This window comes from Lygodium microphyllum, chromosome 8 (assembly GCF_053477565.2).
Source record: "Lygodium microphyllum isolate KBCC chromosome 8, Lygodium_microphyllum_v1.1.10, whole genome shotgun sequence".
Classification (NCBI taxonomy): domain Eukaryota; kingdom Viridiplantae; phylum Streptophyta; class Polypodiopsida; order Schizaeales; family Lygodiaceae; genus Lygodium; species Lygodium microphyllum.
The window spans coordinates 47,590,929-47,610,420 of record NC_141142.1 but is presented as its reverse complement, the minus strand read 5'-3'; the positions used below and the strand labels follow the sequence as shown (position 1 = coordinate 47,610,420).

The window sequence follows — 19,492 nt, the reverse complement described above, 5'->3', positions numbered from 1 at the left end:
TATAAGGTGGCAAGACCTCCCATACGGACAAGGCAATACGAGTGAGCCATCCATAGGAATTGAACTCAGCCGGAACGCGCATACAAATGGCAAGCATTTGGGACGAGGTTGCCTACTGGGTTGCATTGGGGAGGAGAGTGGGAGCCCGCCCATTGGAAGGGTGTGTGCCCGCCCATTGGAAGAGTAGACAGGCACACCAAGTGAGAGAGAGAGAGGGAGAGAGAGAGAGAGAGGAACCATCTGAGTGGGTTTGATCTTTTTTGTTTTGGAGGGGGCCTGTTTGTTCTTGTTAGCATAACTTGGCGTCCTGATCGTTGTTTTCTGTGCGGGCCGGGAGGCGTCTCCATCTTCCTGTGGACGCCATCGCTGCAGTATCCGCGCAGGTCTCTTTCCATCTCCCCTTCCTCGACTCTCTTTCGTCGTCCCCTCTCTTACTTCTTGTGCTTGTCCTCTCTCTTTCCTTGTTTTGCCTTGATAAGCGATGTGCAGCCGTTCTGTGTTCGTGACTTGCAGGTTTTCCCTATCTTCCTCGCCTTGAAGTTTCATAGCATCAGGTGAGCGAGAAGCTCTGATTTAACACCGCTTTTCTTGAGTTTCAGGACGTTATCGTCTGCAGTCTTTAATTTGATTTTGCAAGAAATGAGTACAGCTCAAATGGTTAGCTTTAGGTTCAGAGTGTTTTTCATTCGATCTGTGAAGCTAGTTGTTGGCCTGCATCATGGCGATATTATACAATTATGCCCTTTCATCCGTCATCTTCTTTGGGGGATTGTGCTGATGCCTTATTCACAGACAATATGCTCGGACAGCTCTATCGTCAATTCAGTGCGTCGGAAGACTGCTGTGTGGAAGTTCTATTTTGAACATTCCTTGCTCGTGCTCAGGCCCCCTATTGTGAGAAGCAGCTTAATTATCATCTCCACACTTCAGATAACATCTTGGCTTCTACTTGATTACTCAAAGTTGAGGCTGTCTTTAGAGATAGATAGTTGATAGAGATGGCAAAACAACTATCATGGCAACCTTATGGCATAACTGAGGGGCGCTTGCAAAAACATGCAATTTGCTAGAGAGGGGATCCTTAAATGATTTGATCATCTCAAAGCAATCCATTGGCTTGTGTGGCAGTGAGAACACACTTTCTACATTTCAAAAGAGGTAGCACAATAGACTATGGCTTATGAATTTACATGGAGATTACTAGGTCCGTATCTTGCACATCTCCAATTTCATTTTACATACCAAAGCAAATTGTAACATGCCTTTTACTTGTTTCTACCTGCTCAAACATCTTAAATGCACATATAGGCACATCATATAGCATAGCTACATTGGTAGACGCTTTCATCATCATTTAAACCATCTATGTGTGGCTAATCTTTTCTCATAACGATTTGGAAATCTAAGTGTGCTTGCTTCATTATAGATACAAATTTATAGGGAAACTATTGTATAATGAATTACATGACACAAGAAACAAAATCTACTAGATTAGAATTGCTTCAAGGCTACATGGGTTAGGGCAATTGGGAAAGTAAGGAGAGAGAGGAGGAGAGGAAAAGATAAGACATAATGTTGAGCACCAAAGATCAAGGCATTGGTAAGAACCGTGGATATAAGAGGTCTCTATAACACAGTGTAAAATGTGAACTAGGATTGACATTGAAATATTAAGAGTGGTTCTTGAATGGTCTACTCTTTGAACATATTGGCAAGTGAAATCATTCTTAGGTTTCAACATAAAAAAAAGACTCCCCTTTAGAGACCTCATTACCACCATTGGTCTACTTGAATCTATAGAAACAAGCTCCAAGGGCTCCTTTGCACATCTCGAAGCCTTGTTGGGAATTGCATCTCTATGCTATTTGCTACGGATGCAAGATACACATGGTCGATGGCTCACCCCAATATTTGGCAATGTACGCACAAGCTGGTCACGAGTTGCCATTTGAAAGTACTTGCGATTGAGGTGGCCATACCGGAGAATGCCATAGTTGGGATGAAGACTAAGAAGTAAGGAAAAGAGCAATAAGGGTTGAAGAACTCCACATCTTAGACACCATTCTCCTTGTGCCCTTGGCAAAGCACCTGTCTCGTCTTTACATCAAGAACCCAAAAGGAATCCCTATCAAACTCAACTAAAAGGCCAAGTTTGCAAATCTTACTCACCAAAAGGAAATGATAGTCCAAGCTTGGAACATGAATAACCTCCAAAGTGTGAGCACCATTGTGCTCACCTAAAATTAGTTGCATTTTACCCTTACCTTGTATAGAAACCAAAGAACTATCACTAACACAATATATCCATGTATCGGGCATGTATGGGTAATCCTATGTGGAGAAGGGGTCTTGTGGTTAGAAGCAGCACTCTCCACAATCCATTCTTGAGTTTGCGGGGCCAACAAGGTTGGGTCCAAATTCAATTGAGAACACTAGTAGGTAGGCCAAATCAAATGGCGATGTGGGATCCCCTTTAGATCAATTGTAATTTTTCTATTGCAAACAATTGGTACTTTGATCATTCATTGGGCCTTTGGTTAATGGGCACGTTTCTTGAGGTGGTTGTGATATTAAAAAAAATTAAGGTTTTGACAGCAATTGGACCATTGTCCACTCAATGTGTCGAGAAAGGTTGGGAATGGATGGGGATTTATTGGATAGACAGAGTGTGTTGAGGAGAGAGAAAATTGACCATTTTGTGTAAAACAGGGTAAATTTGTTGTTACCTATCGTAAATCTGCACTTAATGTAGTCACCAGCTGCTTAGAGGAGAGAGTGTGGAGTCGTTGTAGAGGTTGTCCCCAGCTATTGGACGATCTTTTTATGTTTTCTCTTGGTCTCCGACTGCTCCTTTGGTGGCTGAACACCCTTCTATAGCAAGTTCCTGGTTGTTTGAAAATATAGGTATCACTTTGAAATTTTCTTTGTCCTTTCATCTGTAAACAAATGATTAGTTAGAAGAGGCAAATTCTACCATACTTGATCGCTTGAGATGCTATGAATTTGAGCATTAGTGACGGTGGGAGCAACATTTGCCTTTGGTAGCGGTTACATATAATAATACAATGTATAGTTCCATTGGCAAAGCTCCATTTGAGGTTGTGGAAGGTGGCAAGAAAGTGCCCCCCTATTTTGCACACAAAGGATAAGATCTATAATCTTTGAGGTATATGTAGAAAACATGGATGCAGCCTATACAAAGGTTAAATATACTCTTTAGAGCTCTCAAGAGAAGCAAAAAAAGGTAGTTGATTGTCATAGATGTTCTTTGCAGTTTACACAGAGCAATGATGTATTGTTGCATTTTGAGAAGGCAAGGTTGAAAAAGATGAAAGGTAGAGAGAGGTTGTATCTAAAACCAAGTATGAGATATTATGGACCCTTCCAGGTGTTGGGAAGGATCAATGATGTTGCTTATCGGTTGAAATTGCCTCCATGCTAGCTGATACACAATGCCTTTCATGTAAGCTTGTTGATGTATTTATACGAAATTCATGTGAGAAATGGCACCAGCTATGGAGGAGAGAGAAACAAGAGATAGTGATAGTGAGTGAGCTGAAGCAAGAGAGTAGAGTGTACTTGCTTAATTGAAAGATAGAGTGAAAGTATAATACCAGTTTAGGTCATAGGTTGACCTAACCAGTCTTCCATCAACTAACTGGAGCTAGGTTTACTTACTCTAGATCCTAGTGTCATTACTTTAATGTCTTAAGACACTAGGTGCACACATACTACATTGCTACCCACGAATTACATGGGTACTATCTAGAATCAGCAAATTCTCATACCCCTTGTAGTGCCAATGTGGTGAAGTACAAGGATGATCAACCACCAAAGGGAAATAAGTTCAAGGACTTTCGAAAAGCCTCAAACTTTTCACGTGATAATACTTTAGTGAAAATGTCTACAACATTTTCTTGTGTGGATATATACATCGAGTTGACTCTCTTGCATAGCATCTCTCTCTGACATAGTGATGCACCTCAATGTGTTTCGTGCTAGCATGAAACATAGGATTTTGTGCCATTGCAATAACACTTTGATTATTAGAAAGAATGGGCATAGGATGCTCTAATGGTATATGTGGATCGACCAATCATCTACACAGGCATACACATTCCACAATTGCCATGATGGCTGCCCTATACTTAGGCTTACAATATGAGGTAGCCACTATAGGTTGTTCCTTACTTAGCCATGAAATGCATGAGCCGCCCAAAAGAAAGTGTCCACTAGTAGATTGCCTAGTGCTTGAATCACCGGTCCAATTTGAATCACTATAAGCTTGTAGGTACAAGTCTCTCCTCGGAAAATAATAATGTATATGATTGAGTACCTTGTAAATATTTGAAGATCTGCTTAACAACATGCCAATGTATGGTCCACGGGCTGTACATATACTTGCTCACTTGAGATATTGCAGATTGAATGTTAGGGGTGTGTTGCAAAGATAAATGAGATAGCCAACAACCTAGCTCTAAATTGCAGCATCATGTATAGACAGCTTTACGCGTGGCTCCATAGGAGTGCACATAGGTTTGCAATCTTGTGTGTATAATCTATGTAAAAGCTTGTCCACATACTCTGACTTTGACACGATGATGCCATGCTGACATAGAAAATGCGTGTTTTAATTTAGCCTTGAAATCTGTAATTTTATACTCTTTAGGTCCAATGAGCAGTAGGCCATCTACATAAAGAATGATAATCAGCAAGTTTCCACCCGTCATTCTTAATGTGTAGAGTGGGAGCAGTTGGACTATTTTTGGACCCTTTGCTGGCTAAATAAGCATCAATTTTAGAGTACCATGCATGAGGAGCCTGTTTGAGACCATGAAGAGCCTTATGCAACTTGCAGACCATGTGCTCTTTTCCCTTAACTACAAACCCTGAAGGTTGTGAACATAGATATTCTCATGTAGATCCCCATTAAAAAATGTTGTCGTTATGCAACTAATGTACCTTCCAACCATAATTTGCAGCCATAGCAATGACACATCTTATTGTACTCATACGGGATGTAGGAGCAAAGGTTTTCTCATGCCCTTCTTCTATACATAGCTTTTTGCTATCGACTTTGCCTTGTACCTGTAAATAGTGCCATCAGCCTTGCGTTTGAGTTTAAAAAGCCATTTTGTGCCAATAGCCTTTTTACTTGGTGGTAGATCCACAAGATTCGACGTAGAGTTGGTAGCATTAGAGTCTAACCTTCCTGCATGGCTTACATCCAATATACATCTTGCTGAGCTTTGTTCAAGGAAGTAGGCTCATCATCATGTAACAATGAGCTCATGAACACATGCTCATCACAAATATTTCTACTTTCATAACGTCAACCAAATGTGCCTCTTTTGCGCCAAGTGCTGCATGCCTAGGAGTTCTTCTAGTGCGTTGAGAAAAGGGGGCATCCATTCTATAAATTGTGTAACAGCCATCTAAGAATTCTTGCTATACCAAGCTTCAAATGGTGTGATCGTCTTTAGTGCTTTGGTTGGTGCACTATTTAAGACATGATTCGAACATCAAAAGCCCTCAAGCCAAAATTTGTGTGGCAGCCCTTTACTCTTAAGCATACAATGAGTCATTTCCATAAGTGTCTGATTTTTCCTTTCATCAACACTATTTTGCTGAGATGTCATTCTAAGAGTGGCTTGACGCGTAATGCTTTTTTCAAAGAAAAATGTCTCAAAAGCATGAGACATGTATTCTCTCCCTCTATTTGTGTAAAGTGTCTACACTTTTAAGCCGGTTTTAGCTTCAATTTTTGGAACCAAATGTTTAAAATGCATAAACACATCAGATTTTGCTTTCAGCCCATACACCCATGTATAGTGAGAGTAGTCATTAATAAAGGTGACAAAGTAAAGATGACCCCCAAGTGCACATGTCATCATGGGACCACAAACATTGAAGTGAATAAGTTGCATTTTTCGGATATGTATTGCACCATCCTTCTTGAAAACACACCTGTGCATTTCGCCCAAAATACGTCCATCACATGCATGGGGAGGTGGGGTCTCTTTTGGAGGCAATACCATCTGACATTGTTGAAGGATCATCAGATTGCCAAAACTCATATGTCCATAGCGGGCATGCCACAGTTCTGTATTCCGTATTGTGAGAAAAAGAGTACTAATTTGCCAAAGCACCGTGAGATCGTTGATCGTATGTATCCAACAAGAAGAGACCCCTATACAAGGTGTTGGGTAGCCCAAGTATATAATTCAATTGTCTGTCTTTGACAATGCATTTATCAACTTCAAAAGATGACCTAAAAGCCATGCTTATTGAAAGTAGATTAGACAATATCTTCTTTGTGATGCTAGGCACAAAAAAGACATTTAGAAGCATGAAATCAAAACCATCTGTAGTAATAATCATGAGCGAACCAATGCCACATACATCATAACTGCTGTTTGCACATGTAACACGCTTCCCTATAGGGATTGAATGTAAAGATGTGAAGAGACACTTCCTAGAAGTGATATGCTCGGACGCCCCACTATCAAAATGCCATGTATGCTGTATTTCAGCAGCATTAAATGTTGAATCAGCCATCAAAGAATCAAAACTGCATGTAAGAAATGAATAGTCCTCCACAAAGTTGGTTGAATCATCATCATTAGAAGATTTGCTAGTTGATGTCTCTTGGACAGCCAAGCTAGAGTCCTTTTCTTTGGCCAATCGGTTCTTGCATTCATCAATATAGTGAATGGGCTTTTTGCAATAATGACATTTCCTCTTTTTCTTGGACTTTTGTGTTTGGGGTAGTCTTATTTGATGGTTGTTCCATATCAACCTTTTGCTAATTTTGTTATGCCCTGTGGCACGAGGATTGAGACACGCAATGCTTTCTCACAGCACACACACACACACACACACACACACACACACACACAGAGAGAGAGAGAGAGAGTGAGTGCATAGTAGAGAGGAGAGTGAGCATGACTTATGGGTACAATGACGAGTGTACCTCTTTAGGTTTTTAGATAGATATATATATGAAAGTACAAATGTGCTAAGGGTGTGTTCACACCCGTGCATATATAAAAGGTGTGATGGCCCTTTATTCCCAACAACCTCCCACCTAAAGGCAATGTGCCTTAAGAGGAGAAAAGAATAAACTAAGTCTAGGTATGTACAAAGCTGAAAAACATATATCTATCCAACTCCCATCATTTGTTAGCAATGAGCAAACCGCTCTGTTGGAAGACCCTTCGTGAGAAGATCTGCAGGATTATCAACTGTATGCACTTTGTGTTGCGTCCTGTAGCACGAGGATTGAGATACGCAACGCTTTCTCACACGGAGAGATAGAGAGAGTGCAGAGTAGAGAGGAGTGAGCACGACTTGTGGGTATAATGACGAGTGTACCTCTTTAGGTTTTTTAGATAGATATATACATGAAAGTACAAATGTGCTAAGGGTGTGTTCACACCCGTGCACATATAAAAGGCTCGATGGCCCTTTATTTCCAACAACCTTCCACCTAAAGGCAATGTGACTTAAGGGGAGAAAAGAATCAGCTAAGTCTAGGTATGTACAAAGCTGAAATACATATATCTATCCAACTCCAATCATTTGTCGGCAATAAGCAAACCGCGTTGTTGGAAGACCCTTCGTGAGAAGGTTTGCAGGATTATCATTTGTATGCTCTTTGACAAGGTCAATGCTCTTGCTGTCAAGTACATCTCTAATGAAGCGATACTTCACCCGTATGTGCTTCATCTTGGCATGAAAGACGGGCTTCCGTGCTAGCATGATAGCACTCTGACTATCACAATGGAGAAGAGGTAACTTTGTAATGCCAAGCTCTCCCCTAGATGTGAAAGCCATAAAGCCTCCTTGCATGCCTCAGTAGTAGCCACATACTCTGTCTCTGTAGTAGACAATGCAACACGCTTTTGTAGTCTAGAGATCCAAGAGATTGCTTCTCTTGTAAAGGTTAACACATACCTAGAAGTGGACTTTCTACAATTCCCATAACGAGCATAGTCTGCATTCGTAAAGCCAACAACAGATGCCTTATGCTTTTCAAAGTAAATACACAAATCCTTTGTGTCTTTCAGGTATCTCATAATACCTTTCATTGCTTCCCAATGCTTTTTACCAAGGTTTGCCATATATTTGCTAACCACTCCCAGTGCAAAGGCAATGTTAGGACATGTAGCAACTGTAGCATACATAAAAGTGCCAACAGCTGAAGCATATGGTATCTTGGCCATTTCAGCCTTCTCTTCATTAGATGTAGGGTTGTCCTCTGCACTGAGTTTCACATATGGAAGCAATGGAACCCCAATTGTTTTCCCCCCCTCCATATTGAAACGCTGCAAAACCTTGGAGATATACTCCTGCTGAGATAGATAGAGTAATCCTTTTTACTTATCTTTGAGTATTCACATGCCAAGAATGTGTTTTGCATCACCAAAATCCTTCATGTCAAAGCTACCATGAAGACTTTGCTTCAGTGAGTCCAAGTTATGAGTATCCTTGCCAGCAATTAGCATGTTATCAACATACAGAACCAAGATAATTAGGCTACCATCTACTGCCTTCTTGGTGTACAAGTAGTGATCCACTTGACTTCTATGAAAACCTTGAGACTGCATAAATGTATCAAACTTATGACACCATTCTCTTGGTGCTTGTTTCAGCCCATACAAACTCCTTTTGAGTTTACATATCATCTTCTCTTTCCCTTTTTCCACAAACCCTTCAGGCTGCTGCATATATATGTCTTCATGTAGATCCCATGTAACAATGTTGTCTTTACATCCATCTGTATGAGCTCCATATCTTCAGCTCAACCAAGCCCAAAATGGTTCACAATGTAGTCATCTTGAATACAGGAGAGAAGATCTCGTCGAAGTCAACTTCATGTTCCTACTTGTACCCCTTCGCAACCAATCTTGCTTTGTGTTGGTGGTAGTGGGACCTTAGGCAAGCGGCACTGGTTGAGGATGGTTGAACGAAACTTGCATGCTAAAGTTACTTTGATACCAAACGAGAGAAATGGTACCATCTATGGAGGAGAGAAAAATGAGTCAGCCATAGCTATAACGGTTTTCTCATTATGCGCTATTAACAAATTAATAGTTCATTTTGGAATTACACAATGATAGTGAGTGAGCTGAAGCAAGAGAGTAGAGTGTACTTGCTGATCTGAAAGATAGAGTGAAAGTACAACTCTAGTTTAGGTTGTAGGTTGACCTAACCAGCTTTCCACCAACTAACTAGAGTTAGGTTTACTTACTCTAGGATGTCCACAATATGTCATTTTGTGGCGGATTTGTGGGCATTTGTCCTACTAGATGAACTAGATGCATTTTTTATAAATCAATATTTTTGGGACCGTTTTTGTGGAGCAAAATTAGGCCAAAATGCATGATAATTTTGCGTTAATGCAGGCCTTAAAGTTAAGTGGCTCAACAGGTTGCGCTTGAGGTCTGTTGCCTTCTAAATGTCCAAAAGGCTGTTAGGTGCTTTTGTGAATCCTGGACAAAAACTATTTCTGTTTGTAGTTGGAATTTCCGCATATGGTAATGACTGTAGTTTTATCTAACTAGAGGCTGAAGAAGGTAGAGATATGGCAATCAAATGTTGACACAAATAGCTATCCACATCTGTTATGATGTACATTGCGAGATCTGAAGTTATCCATATACTGGTCCCTAGCAAGGATGGCAAAAACATTGATGTGTTTATTTGAGACTTCTTTTCATTAACTGAGTTGCATGTTGAATTTCTGATTCTTCTTTAAGGAAAATCATGTTGACTGCTGGTTTTTGCTGTTTGACTTTGACGGGATTATAATACTGCTTTCTTTGGTGAAGTAATACTTCTAGTGGTGTTTAACTTTGGTGAGTGATGTGTTTATTTGCGACTTCTTTTCATTAACTGAGTTGCATGTTGAATTTCTGATTCTTCTTTAAGGAAAATCATGTTGACTGCTGGTTTTTGCTGTTTGACTTTGACGGGATTATAATGCTGCTTTCTTTGGTGAAGTAATACTTCTAGTGCTGTTTAACTTTGGTGAGGGATATGTATCATGCCTTGAATTTTTTTGCTTTTAACTTTTTGGGAAGTCCATTAACTTTCTCAAATTATTTTTTACCTCTAGATGTCGCTTTTTGTGGGCAATCTTTCCTCGCATGTTCAACATCGGGAGCTTGAAAATGCATTCCGAAGGTTTGGCAGATGCAACCTGGAGCTGAAAGAGGGATACGGATTTGTTGTTTATGAGGAGTACAGAGATGCAGAAAGAGCATTAAAATCCCTACACGGGAGATCTATTTGCAGGGAGCGTCCATCTTTATCATGGGCAAAAAGGCGGCGTCCTTTTCAAAGATTTTCAGGAAAAGGAAACTCTTTCAAAAGGGGCTCTTGGGATAGGACAAGAAGGCATTCAGGATCAGAAAAGGATTCAGATAATGATGAGAAGAATGTCAAGGTTGTGGATGACTTGAAAGATGCCTCACCCAGTGAAGTCAGGGAAGATGCTGCGGATATCACTGAGAGGGAAGAGGAATGGAAAGATCCAGGAACTGAACCGATATCATTTGAAGAAGTGACAAAAAATGTGGATCCTCTGGACAGTGGTCGTTGGGGTGAGCCGCTCAGTGATGGGTCTCCAGACCGTGCAGCAGGTGGTAGTAGGAGAGAGGATGAAGATTTAGTTGATGTTGATGGCAGGGATGATGGCAATGGCAGTCTAAGAGAGAGGTCTCATGGTTCTTCTGTGGATAAGAGCCGAGCCCACCGTTCTTCTCGGGAATTTCGTAATTCCTATGACCATCATAGGAGAGGGCGCGATGAAACATCAAAACCTCAGGAGAGATGTTACAACTGTGGACAATTTGGCCATGTGAAGAGAAATTGTCGAGCAAGGATGAATGTGAATATGCACCCTAGGGATGGTTTCGATAACAGGAGAAATCAGTTCAGAAATCCTCGGGGTGTTGGCTTTAGAGGCATGGGTGGACGATTTAGGGGAATAGATAGGCGAGTTTTCAACAGAGACATGCAAGGAAACTATGGAAGACGAAATTTGAGAACTCGTGATACTATGAATGATAGGAAATTCTATGAGCCTCCAGAAAGATCTGGTGATAAGAGAAGACGGAAGCATCACAGGTCTGATAGCCGAAGAAGGGATTCTCCAAGAGAGAGCAGGGAGAGGAGCAGCAGGGAAAGGAGCAAAAGAAAACACAAGAAATCTCGCAAAAAATCTTCACACTCATCAAAGAAGCGGCGAAGGTCATCTTCTAACTCACCATCACCATCTTCTTCACGCAGTCATGGGCAATCATCTTCCAGCTCACCTTCAAGATCTCCTTCTCGCTCTTGTACCTCATCGTCAAGATCAAGGTCATCTAAATCTCATTCTCGCTCTCATTCTTCAAGCTCCCTTTCTCGGTCCATCAAAACACAATCTAGATCATACTCAAGGTCACGCTCAAGATCTGTTAGCTCTCGCTCGAGGTCACATTCAGCAAGCTCACGCTCTGCCAAGTCCCCTTCCAAGTCCCGATCTCCATCTTCAAGATCACGGTCAAGATCTGTATCCCATTCACACTCTCGCCATTCTCATTCACCTGAGTCCCAAAGAGTACCTTCTGATTCTCCAAAGATCCCTGGTTCTCCTTCAAACAGTAATGCTGAAAAGCGGGGATTGTCTTCTGAACAGGACACATATGATATGCCTGCAACCTACAAATCTGCAGCTGGGGCAGAAGGGCAAGAAGCTGGAGGAAAAAGAGCAACTGAAAAAGGAGATTGTTTTGAATATTCTGATGATCAAAAGGTGGACAAGGTAATTGAAGACAGGCGAACTGTTTGCTCCAGAGAGAAGAGGGGAGAAAACTTTTGGGGTAAAAATGACACTGAATATCTTGACCAAGAGGCTGAAAAACTGTCTAATGGGGGAAGACATTCTTCTGGAAACGCTAAAGATCACTTAGAGAAGATAGACAGGTTTATGGATTCTGAGGGCTACAAACAAGGGAAACTGACTGACAGTTTTCCTGGAAAGCAAGAGAGCACAGGGGGTTTAGGACTTGGATCAAGCTCTGTCAACCCTAATGTTGTTTCTGACATCAAATACAATGTTTATAAGTCAATCATGAAAGAGGGTTATGAAAAGGCTCTTCCTAATGATCAAGGAATGGCTTCTGAAAGTTTTGGTGCTGCAAGGCTGTTGCCTTGGGAATCCATTGTCTATAGACGTCTTAGAAGGGGGCCTATATCTATGGACAATTATGAGAAGAGGAAGCGACAGAATGAGGAATTTGGGATCACTGACAAGTTTATTAGGAGCAGCAGTGGATGGTGGGAGAAAGAGTCTTCAAGTGTTTGAAGTGCCAGTGGTGTAGGCAACAAACTTGGGATGTATAATGTCAATTTCACAGCTTATGAAGCAATGTTTTTGTGCCATGTCTGCTTGATTCACATGATTATACTTTGGGTGCAACATTGTCCTCGGGTGCCTTTAAACTTTCTTTATGCAGAGCTTTACAATTCTGAGTGGCTCCTTTCTCAGTGTCCAACTCAACATACCTGGAATATATACGACAGAAAATATCACTGTTTAGAATATCACCTAGGGTAAAAGGGGTCATGGTATGCAAATTCTTTCGACACAGACAGGCAGCATTCAACAGACTAGGCAGAAATTTATGGATTTCTCCACCATTGGTGTTGGAAGTTTGTTTTTCTCACGTGGAGGAAAGAGGAGCCAAGAACTGTGAGCAGGCCATTAAAGGGGCAAGTATAGAGAATCCATCAGCATTTACACTTCAAACTCTTATCTTGAAGAGAACAGGGGTCAGGGGAGCACCTTCTTTTTTACAGGTCGTTTAGGGTGACATGAAACTTTGTGGTTGTAAATTAATTTGAGTGCAACTGCTGTCACTCGCATGCAAGTGCTCATCTTTTGTACTTTCTTATGGGGTGGGGCCACTGCCGCCTCTTTACGGTAGGTGGATTTCAAACTTATTGAGGGCAAATGGACATGCATGGAGTGCAAGTCTCTTGCTACCTTGCACAGATTTCTTTAACAGACAGTGGTGAATGATGTGCATTTTCAAATTTAGCTACAGGTTCTGAGATGCACTCCAAGTTCTTGTTTTTTTTTCTTGAACTTGCTTAATTTAACTCCTTGCTTAGCAGTTTACCCAGAGTCTCTATCTTGTGTAGGCTCATCTGGACATGGATACTGGTTCTGCACTAGTAACTGGAACTTTGATGGAAGCAATAGCTCAGAAAATGGCCCATGGGAATAGTTGAACTTGAGATTAAAGTCAGGTGCCACTATTTTAGCTCATAGACTGGTTGATTCTTGATGCTCTGACTGTAAGGGATGTATTTACTCTTCCATGGGAATGCAGGTGTCTACTGAGGTAATTGTTGTGGCCAAATGAACCTCCCCCTCATCCTTCAAAACTGATGTAACGCGAACCTTTCAAAAACTGATGTCGCATGAACCTTGTGAAAACCTTTTTTTTTGGCCCATGGATTCAAATCCAAGTTTGAGGCCGGTTTTCAACTTATCTGTGTGTATGTTTAGTTGGCCCTTAGCTTGCGAAGAACAGTGTTTTGAGCTTACTAGATTGCCGTCATTGTTACTAGTTTCCTTCAATATGTTCTATCCCATGTCATTAGTATGTTCTGTCAAACATTAAAAGGAAACTAGTAAGCTATGACCGTTTGAGCTTAATAGTTATCCTCTTCTATCTACTGTGATTAGTATGTTATGTCATCCTTGCATCTGGTGACGATCACTTGAAACTGTCATGTAAAGCTTGAATGCTTGGTCATGTTCTCTGTGGTACTACTGAGCCCTTCGCTAAAGTTTATGGTGGATCTAGCTCTTGCCATTCAGTGTGCACCATGATTTGCACAACGATATTTGCTTGAACAAAACTTAAGCACCATTTGTTTGGCTGTAACTTACAGCAATGTTGGAAGAAAGCGGTTCTGCAGGCATGACACCAGGAGTGCATGAGAAAGAATATCCAAAGGAAGTTGGGGTACATAGAATGTGTTTGGTTGGTTGGGAGTTTTATCTTATTTCTATGATGAATAGAACGTGACCAATTTTAATAATGTCCTTTTTACCTGGACTTGACCAAAATAGCTTGAGGTACTTAAAGAAGAAATAGTTAATGATATGAAGTAATACTTTTGTACTACTACATAAAGCATTCAAAAGATTTGGAAATGGGAACGTTCTTGTTGTCGTAAGATAAATTTCTGTTAGAAAACTACATTTTTCATTCAAATGAGCAATCCAAACACTTTGTATGGTTATCTCTACATACAACATATTGAAATGGAGATATACTTCAAGTAAGAAATTTGCATAGGTATGCTTGATGAATCCAATGATTACAGAATATCATACAACATTTTTGCTTTTGTGTGGTAGCTCATGATATTCATTTTATCATTTGTTCCTATACTTCAAAATTCTAAATCTCCTTTGGAGGGCCCTGTAAGAAATAACTAATCTGTTTTGAGTTATTGAAAAGAAAAATTGTTCAGCTTGTTTTTCAACGATATGCAAATTTGTTTATATGTATATATGAAGATATATTGAGGATTTCAAAAATTTCACTCAAGGTTGAGATATATGAGACATGTTGTCATGTTATGCTTTCACCATACAATCGAGCCATTATATTCTAGTGTGTTGTATTGTTGATTAAAGAATAGCCCAAATGGTTGGGAGTGTGTGAGTTATGGGAGGTCAAAAGTTTAAAACTCACAATCAAGTGACTCTATGATCTTGTATCTTTTGGTGAAAGGCGGGACTTACCTACCAATAAACACTAATGAAAGACATTAAAAACACATTGCATGAAAGGCACATAGCCTTTTTATCAGCACATAGCCTTTCAAAGCCCTTTTGGTGCAGCCTTAAGGGACCAAAGCACTTTTGATTGCAAAATGTCTGGTGTTTTTTTAAAGAAATACTTGTGGCTATGACTTACCTAAGAGTTAGATTAGAATCATTATCAATGAAAGAGCTAGAAGATCCATAAAGAACAATGAAAATTGAGTCACTTGAGGTCACTGTTAACGACAAATGGCACAAGGTGAATATTGTGAAAGGCAAAATGGGAGTGAGACTACACATCTAGCAAGGGTGTTAAGGTGCCAGGAATAATTCTGGAAGAATTACTTTTTGTGCATTACAATAGTTTCTAATTAACTCTTATAGTTACATATTTATTTGTATTATTATTTGAGAGCCACGCTCAGCTCTTCTTAGCATTGGAGAGAGAGACTTGTAACTAGGTGAAGTTGTAGTCCCTTGCTTTCTATTCACTTTTGAGATTTTGGCCTAAATTAAGCTAAAGTTGTATACATACAATAAGGACTAATGGGAACAGGCAACAAGCCCAATCTAACCCCATGAATAAAAATCAGAAAGTGAATATATAAGCTCATTCTTGTGTGTGTAAACTTGAGAGTTTTTTCTTCTTGCTTCCATTCTATCTGCTTTCATGGATTGGAAGAAGAGTGAGTAGATTGGTGAAAGAGAGAGGATATAGTGGTTATATAAGAGGTAGCCATAGCCATTGCAGTTGAAGCTCTTGAAAGACGAATTTTGCCAAGTCCCTTGTGTACAATGGGAAGGCATCAATATTTTGGTCCCATTGTTAGGATATAAAGAAATCGATTGTCAAGACATACATTCTCTCCACCATGCGACAAGTTAGGACCTACTTCAAAATGGAATAGGAACATGAACTTTGAAATGGGGTACAATATAGTTTAGGAAGAATGGAGTAGGGAGAGGTGGGCACAGCCACACGTCATGCATTACAATAGTTTCTGCTTAACTCTTATAGTTACATATTTATTTAAAATATTATTTGAGAGCTGAGCTTGGCTCTCGAGCAAGTTGTAATATTTCCTAGTGTTGGAGAGGAAGATCCACAAGGTAAAGTTGCATGCACTTTCTTTTTATTTACTTTTGAGAGATCAATCCAATTAATCTAAAGTTGTATGCATAGGGTAAAAAGGATCGGATGAGCCAAAAAGAAAGGTAGGATGCCCAATCCAACCCCATGTATAAAATTGAAAAGTGATTGGATAAACCTCATTCTTGTGTGTGCAAACTTGAGAGCTCTTTTCTTCTTCTTGCCTCCATTCTATCATCTTGAGAGTGGGAAAGTAAGAGTGTGAGCGTGAGGAACTTGGAGAGTAGAACTTCTCTCGCTTACTTTGCATTCTTCTCTTCTTCCTCTTCTTCTTGGGTGAGAGGTGGAGTGGAGGAGAGTTTGGGCTCTCTCTCTTCTTCTCTATATTTCCTCTTGAAGATGGAGCACCCATGGATGGGATCAGTAGCCATGGACTAGAGGAGATAGATCAAGGAGCAATACTCAAATTGTGGAGCTACTTATGAGCCATAGAGTCACATCAATATGAAGGTAAGTAGGTGAGTTCGCTACACCTCTTCATTGCATTCTTGCTTTCATCAAATTGGGAGAAGAGTGAGTAGATATGTAGATTTGTGTATGAGAGAGAGAGAGAGAGAGAGAGAGAGAGAGAGAGAGAGAGAGAGGGAGAGGAAACACTTTACATATTAGCATTTAGTTAGTACATATTGTTTAATTTTGCTATATCATTAGGATCATTGTACATTTAGTATTAATATACTATATTAGCAATAGTCAATAATAGTTAAGAAATATATTGTAATGTGGTGCTTAGAGCTCAATTGCTACCATACCTATGGTTCCAATGCAAGAGGGGAGAAGCGAAGCAAGATTGAAGCAAAAGAGAAAGATAAAAAAACATTCATTCTAGGAGAGAAACTTGGATTTGGCAACCCTTCTACAGACATCATTTTAGTGTTACCACTAGGTTACTTGGTATATAGTGTGTCCATATGCACATATATAGCAATTCAGTTTGATTAGAGATGTGATTAAGGTTAATACATAGTGCCTGCTCCACATAAGTAGTAGCACAAAAATTTTTACCAGTGCATTGACAAGAAGGTTTGATGTACCTAACTAGTAGGCCAAATAGACATATTGGTTTCAAGATTGTCGTGGCCATGACCAAGCATGGAATTTGAAAACTAGGGCCTTATCCTTTTGTGGAGGGAAACAAAATTTAACAAAGACATATGATACAAGAATGGACCCAAATTGTGCTTGTTGTGTAACATCCAACTCCCTTATAACATTTTCTATACATCTGACATATGAGTTTGCATACATGCATCTTATTGTGTAGGATGGGCTTGCTAGAAGGATAAAGGTAATTTATAACTATTGCATTGATCACATAGATCTTAAGGTACATACAAATTTCTAGTTCTTGACAACTAGTGAAGGATTCTATAAATAAGGTGGTGGGTGGGTTTAGCTACATTTAAGGGGCTAAGGGGGTTAGAAGTAAGAGAGGGGAGGATAGGAGCACATAGTTGAGAGCCATGATACATGCAAGTCAATTCAACCTCATATGTATACATGGAAGGAGTTAATCCACATTTTGTAAAACTACATGCGACTCTTTGGTATTCTTTTTCTACACCTCACTAATGAGTGGTATATGTTTTTGGTAGTATTTAGCCATTCTTTGTATGGTATTAGGAAATCTGGTTTCCTTGACTCAAACAAGCATGAAATGTATGCTAGCATAATTCTCTATCAGCTAAATGGGACATATTATGATTAGAATAAAGGAGAATCAACCTCATATATTCAAGACAATTTATATGGTCTTCTAGTGGTTGTATTAGAAGATTTTTCATAAGCGTATGGATAATTGACATGCAAATGCCAAATTGTACGATGTTGATTAGCAATCAAAAGGGTTTTTTAGTATGTTATAGAAGCATCTAATAATCAAACATACAAATGTAATGTGACGATTGGAAGTTAAAAATATTAAAAGGCAGTAGCTATATGTAATATTTATAGTTATTTATGGGCTATCTATGTTTGTGGAAGGTTGTGTGTGTAATTTTATTGTACATGTATATTTGTGGGTAAATCATCTCATTTCTCTAAATAAAAATTTCTCTCTTTTTATAGTGTTTATACATGCGGGTGTTTCTAGAGTGCACACATGCACATGTTCAAACATTAAAATAGATCATCCCATCCCATCTCTATGTTTAGTTAGAAAAGGAATATATATATGTATAGAGAGAGAGAGAGAGAGAGAGAGAGAGAGAGAGAGAGAGAGAGAGAGAGAGAGAGAGTCACCTCTTTCCTTTCCATTATTATCACTCTTTAAAAAACTTCTTTATTTCTTGAATATCAAATCTCTCCTTGTGCCACATAGGCTCGTGAACCTTTTAGCTAGTTCAAGACCCCTAAGGCAAACCTCTAAATAATATATAGAATGAAGTGTGCACGTATGTTGGTTGTGTTTTTATAGTATATGCACATTTGTGGGTGTTTTCAAAGCACACATTACATGTACATGTTCAACCATTATTATATGATCTTTATTTTTAGTGTATATACATTTGTGGATGTATTCAAAGTATGCACTCATTGCATGCACATGTTCAACCATTAAAATAGATTATCCCATCTCATCTTCTATGTTCAATTAGAAAAGAAAATCTAGAGAGAGAGAGAGAGAGAGAGAGAGAGAGAGAGAGAGCACTTTCCTTTTCACTATTATATCACATTTTAAAAGCCCCTCTATTTCTTAAATACTAAATCTCCCCTCTTCGTGCCACATGGGCTTGGGAACCTTCTGGTTGGTACATGATACCCAAGGCAAACTTCTAAATAATATATAAAATAGATAAAAAGATAAATAAAGCATTCAAAACCAATTTGCATATTATTGTATGTATGTATACTTATATAACCATTTGAAATATAGAAAAACAAAAGCTATGTAGTTGGTGTAATGTCGTGCTTAGGTTTGTACACGATGACTTGCAAATTTATAGTGTAATATACTTGAACGCTAAGAATATAGACTTTTAACTAAACGTTGACAAAATATTGTTCAACCATTAAGACCCAATCTTGCATGAAGGGCAAACACTAAACACATGCCATAATAATATATGCCTTTCTATACTTTAGTTATGCCCTCATGGCAAACTTGCTTTTCAAAACTGCATAGTAATAAAGCCTTCAAGCAACGCATCAATAGAGGTATTGATGCTATCCATTTATATTGCACAAGCTAATATACTATCCACGTTAGTTACACTCATAGGAAGAGATATATTGTAAATCTACTTTCAATATTGTGGACGACCATGTGAATCATCTCCAATAGAGAACATTCCCTTGGGCATATCAAGTAATTCAAAAATTTACTAAACACATCAACTTCTTTTTACTCTTGTAGCTTACATACAAGAAGAAAACCTTCTACATTTGAATGTAATGAATTATTTTTTTGGGGTGGTGCGCATGGGGGGGGGGGGGGGGGGTGGCGGCGGCGACGGTTTGTTGTTGGGGTTTCAATGGTTCAAGGAGGGGGGCAGGGCTAGAATGGC

General features: G+C 39.5%; 1 protein-coding gene across 7 annotated transcripts; it reads left to right on the top strand.

The window, feature by feature from the left end:
- The first annotated feature begins 234 nt into the window (after positions 1–234).
- On the top strand, positions 235–13,642 carry LOC148032248 (uncharacterized). 7 transcript variants are annotated; one of them, XM_087682896.1, is made up of 4 exons: positions 249–383; positions 514–554; positions 793–1,204; positions 10,121–13,642. In XM_087682896.1, the coding sequence occupies exon 4, from the start codon at positions 10,121–10,123 to the stop codon at positions 12,353–12,355; it is 2,235 nt and encodes a 744-aa protein (XP_087539022.1). In that variant the 5' UTR covers positions 249–383; positions 514–554; positions 793–1,204; the 3' UTR covers positions 12,356–13,642. The 7 variants fall into 7 exon arrangements, 5 of the variants coding, with proteins under 5 accessions (XP_087539017.1, XP_087539022.1, XP_087539019.1 ...); XM_087682895.1 differs by having other exon boundaries at positions 274–371; positions 490–554; XR_015691594.1 differs by lacking the exon at positions 793–1,204 and having other exon boundaries at positions 249–554; positions 10,121–13,097; positions 13,195–13,642.
- Positions 13,643–19,492: the final 5,850 nt, after the last annotated feature.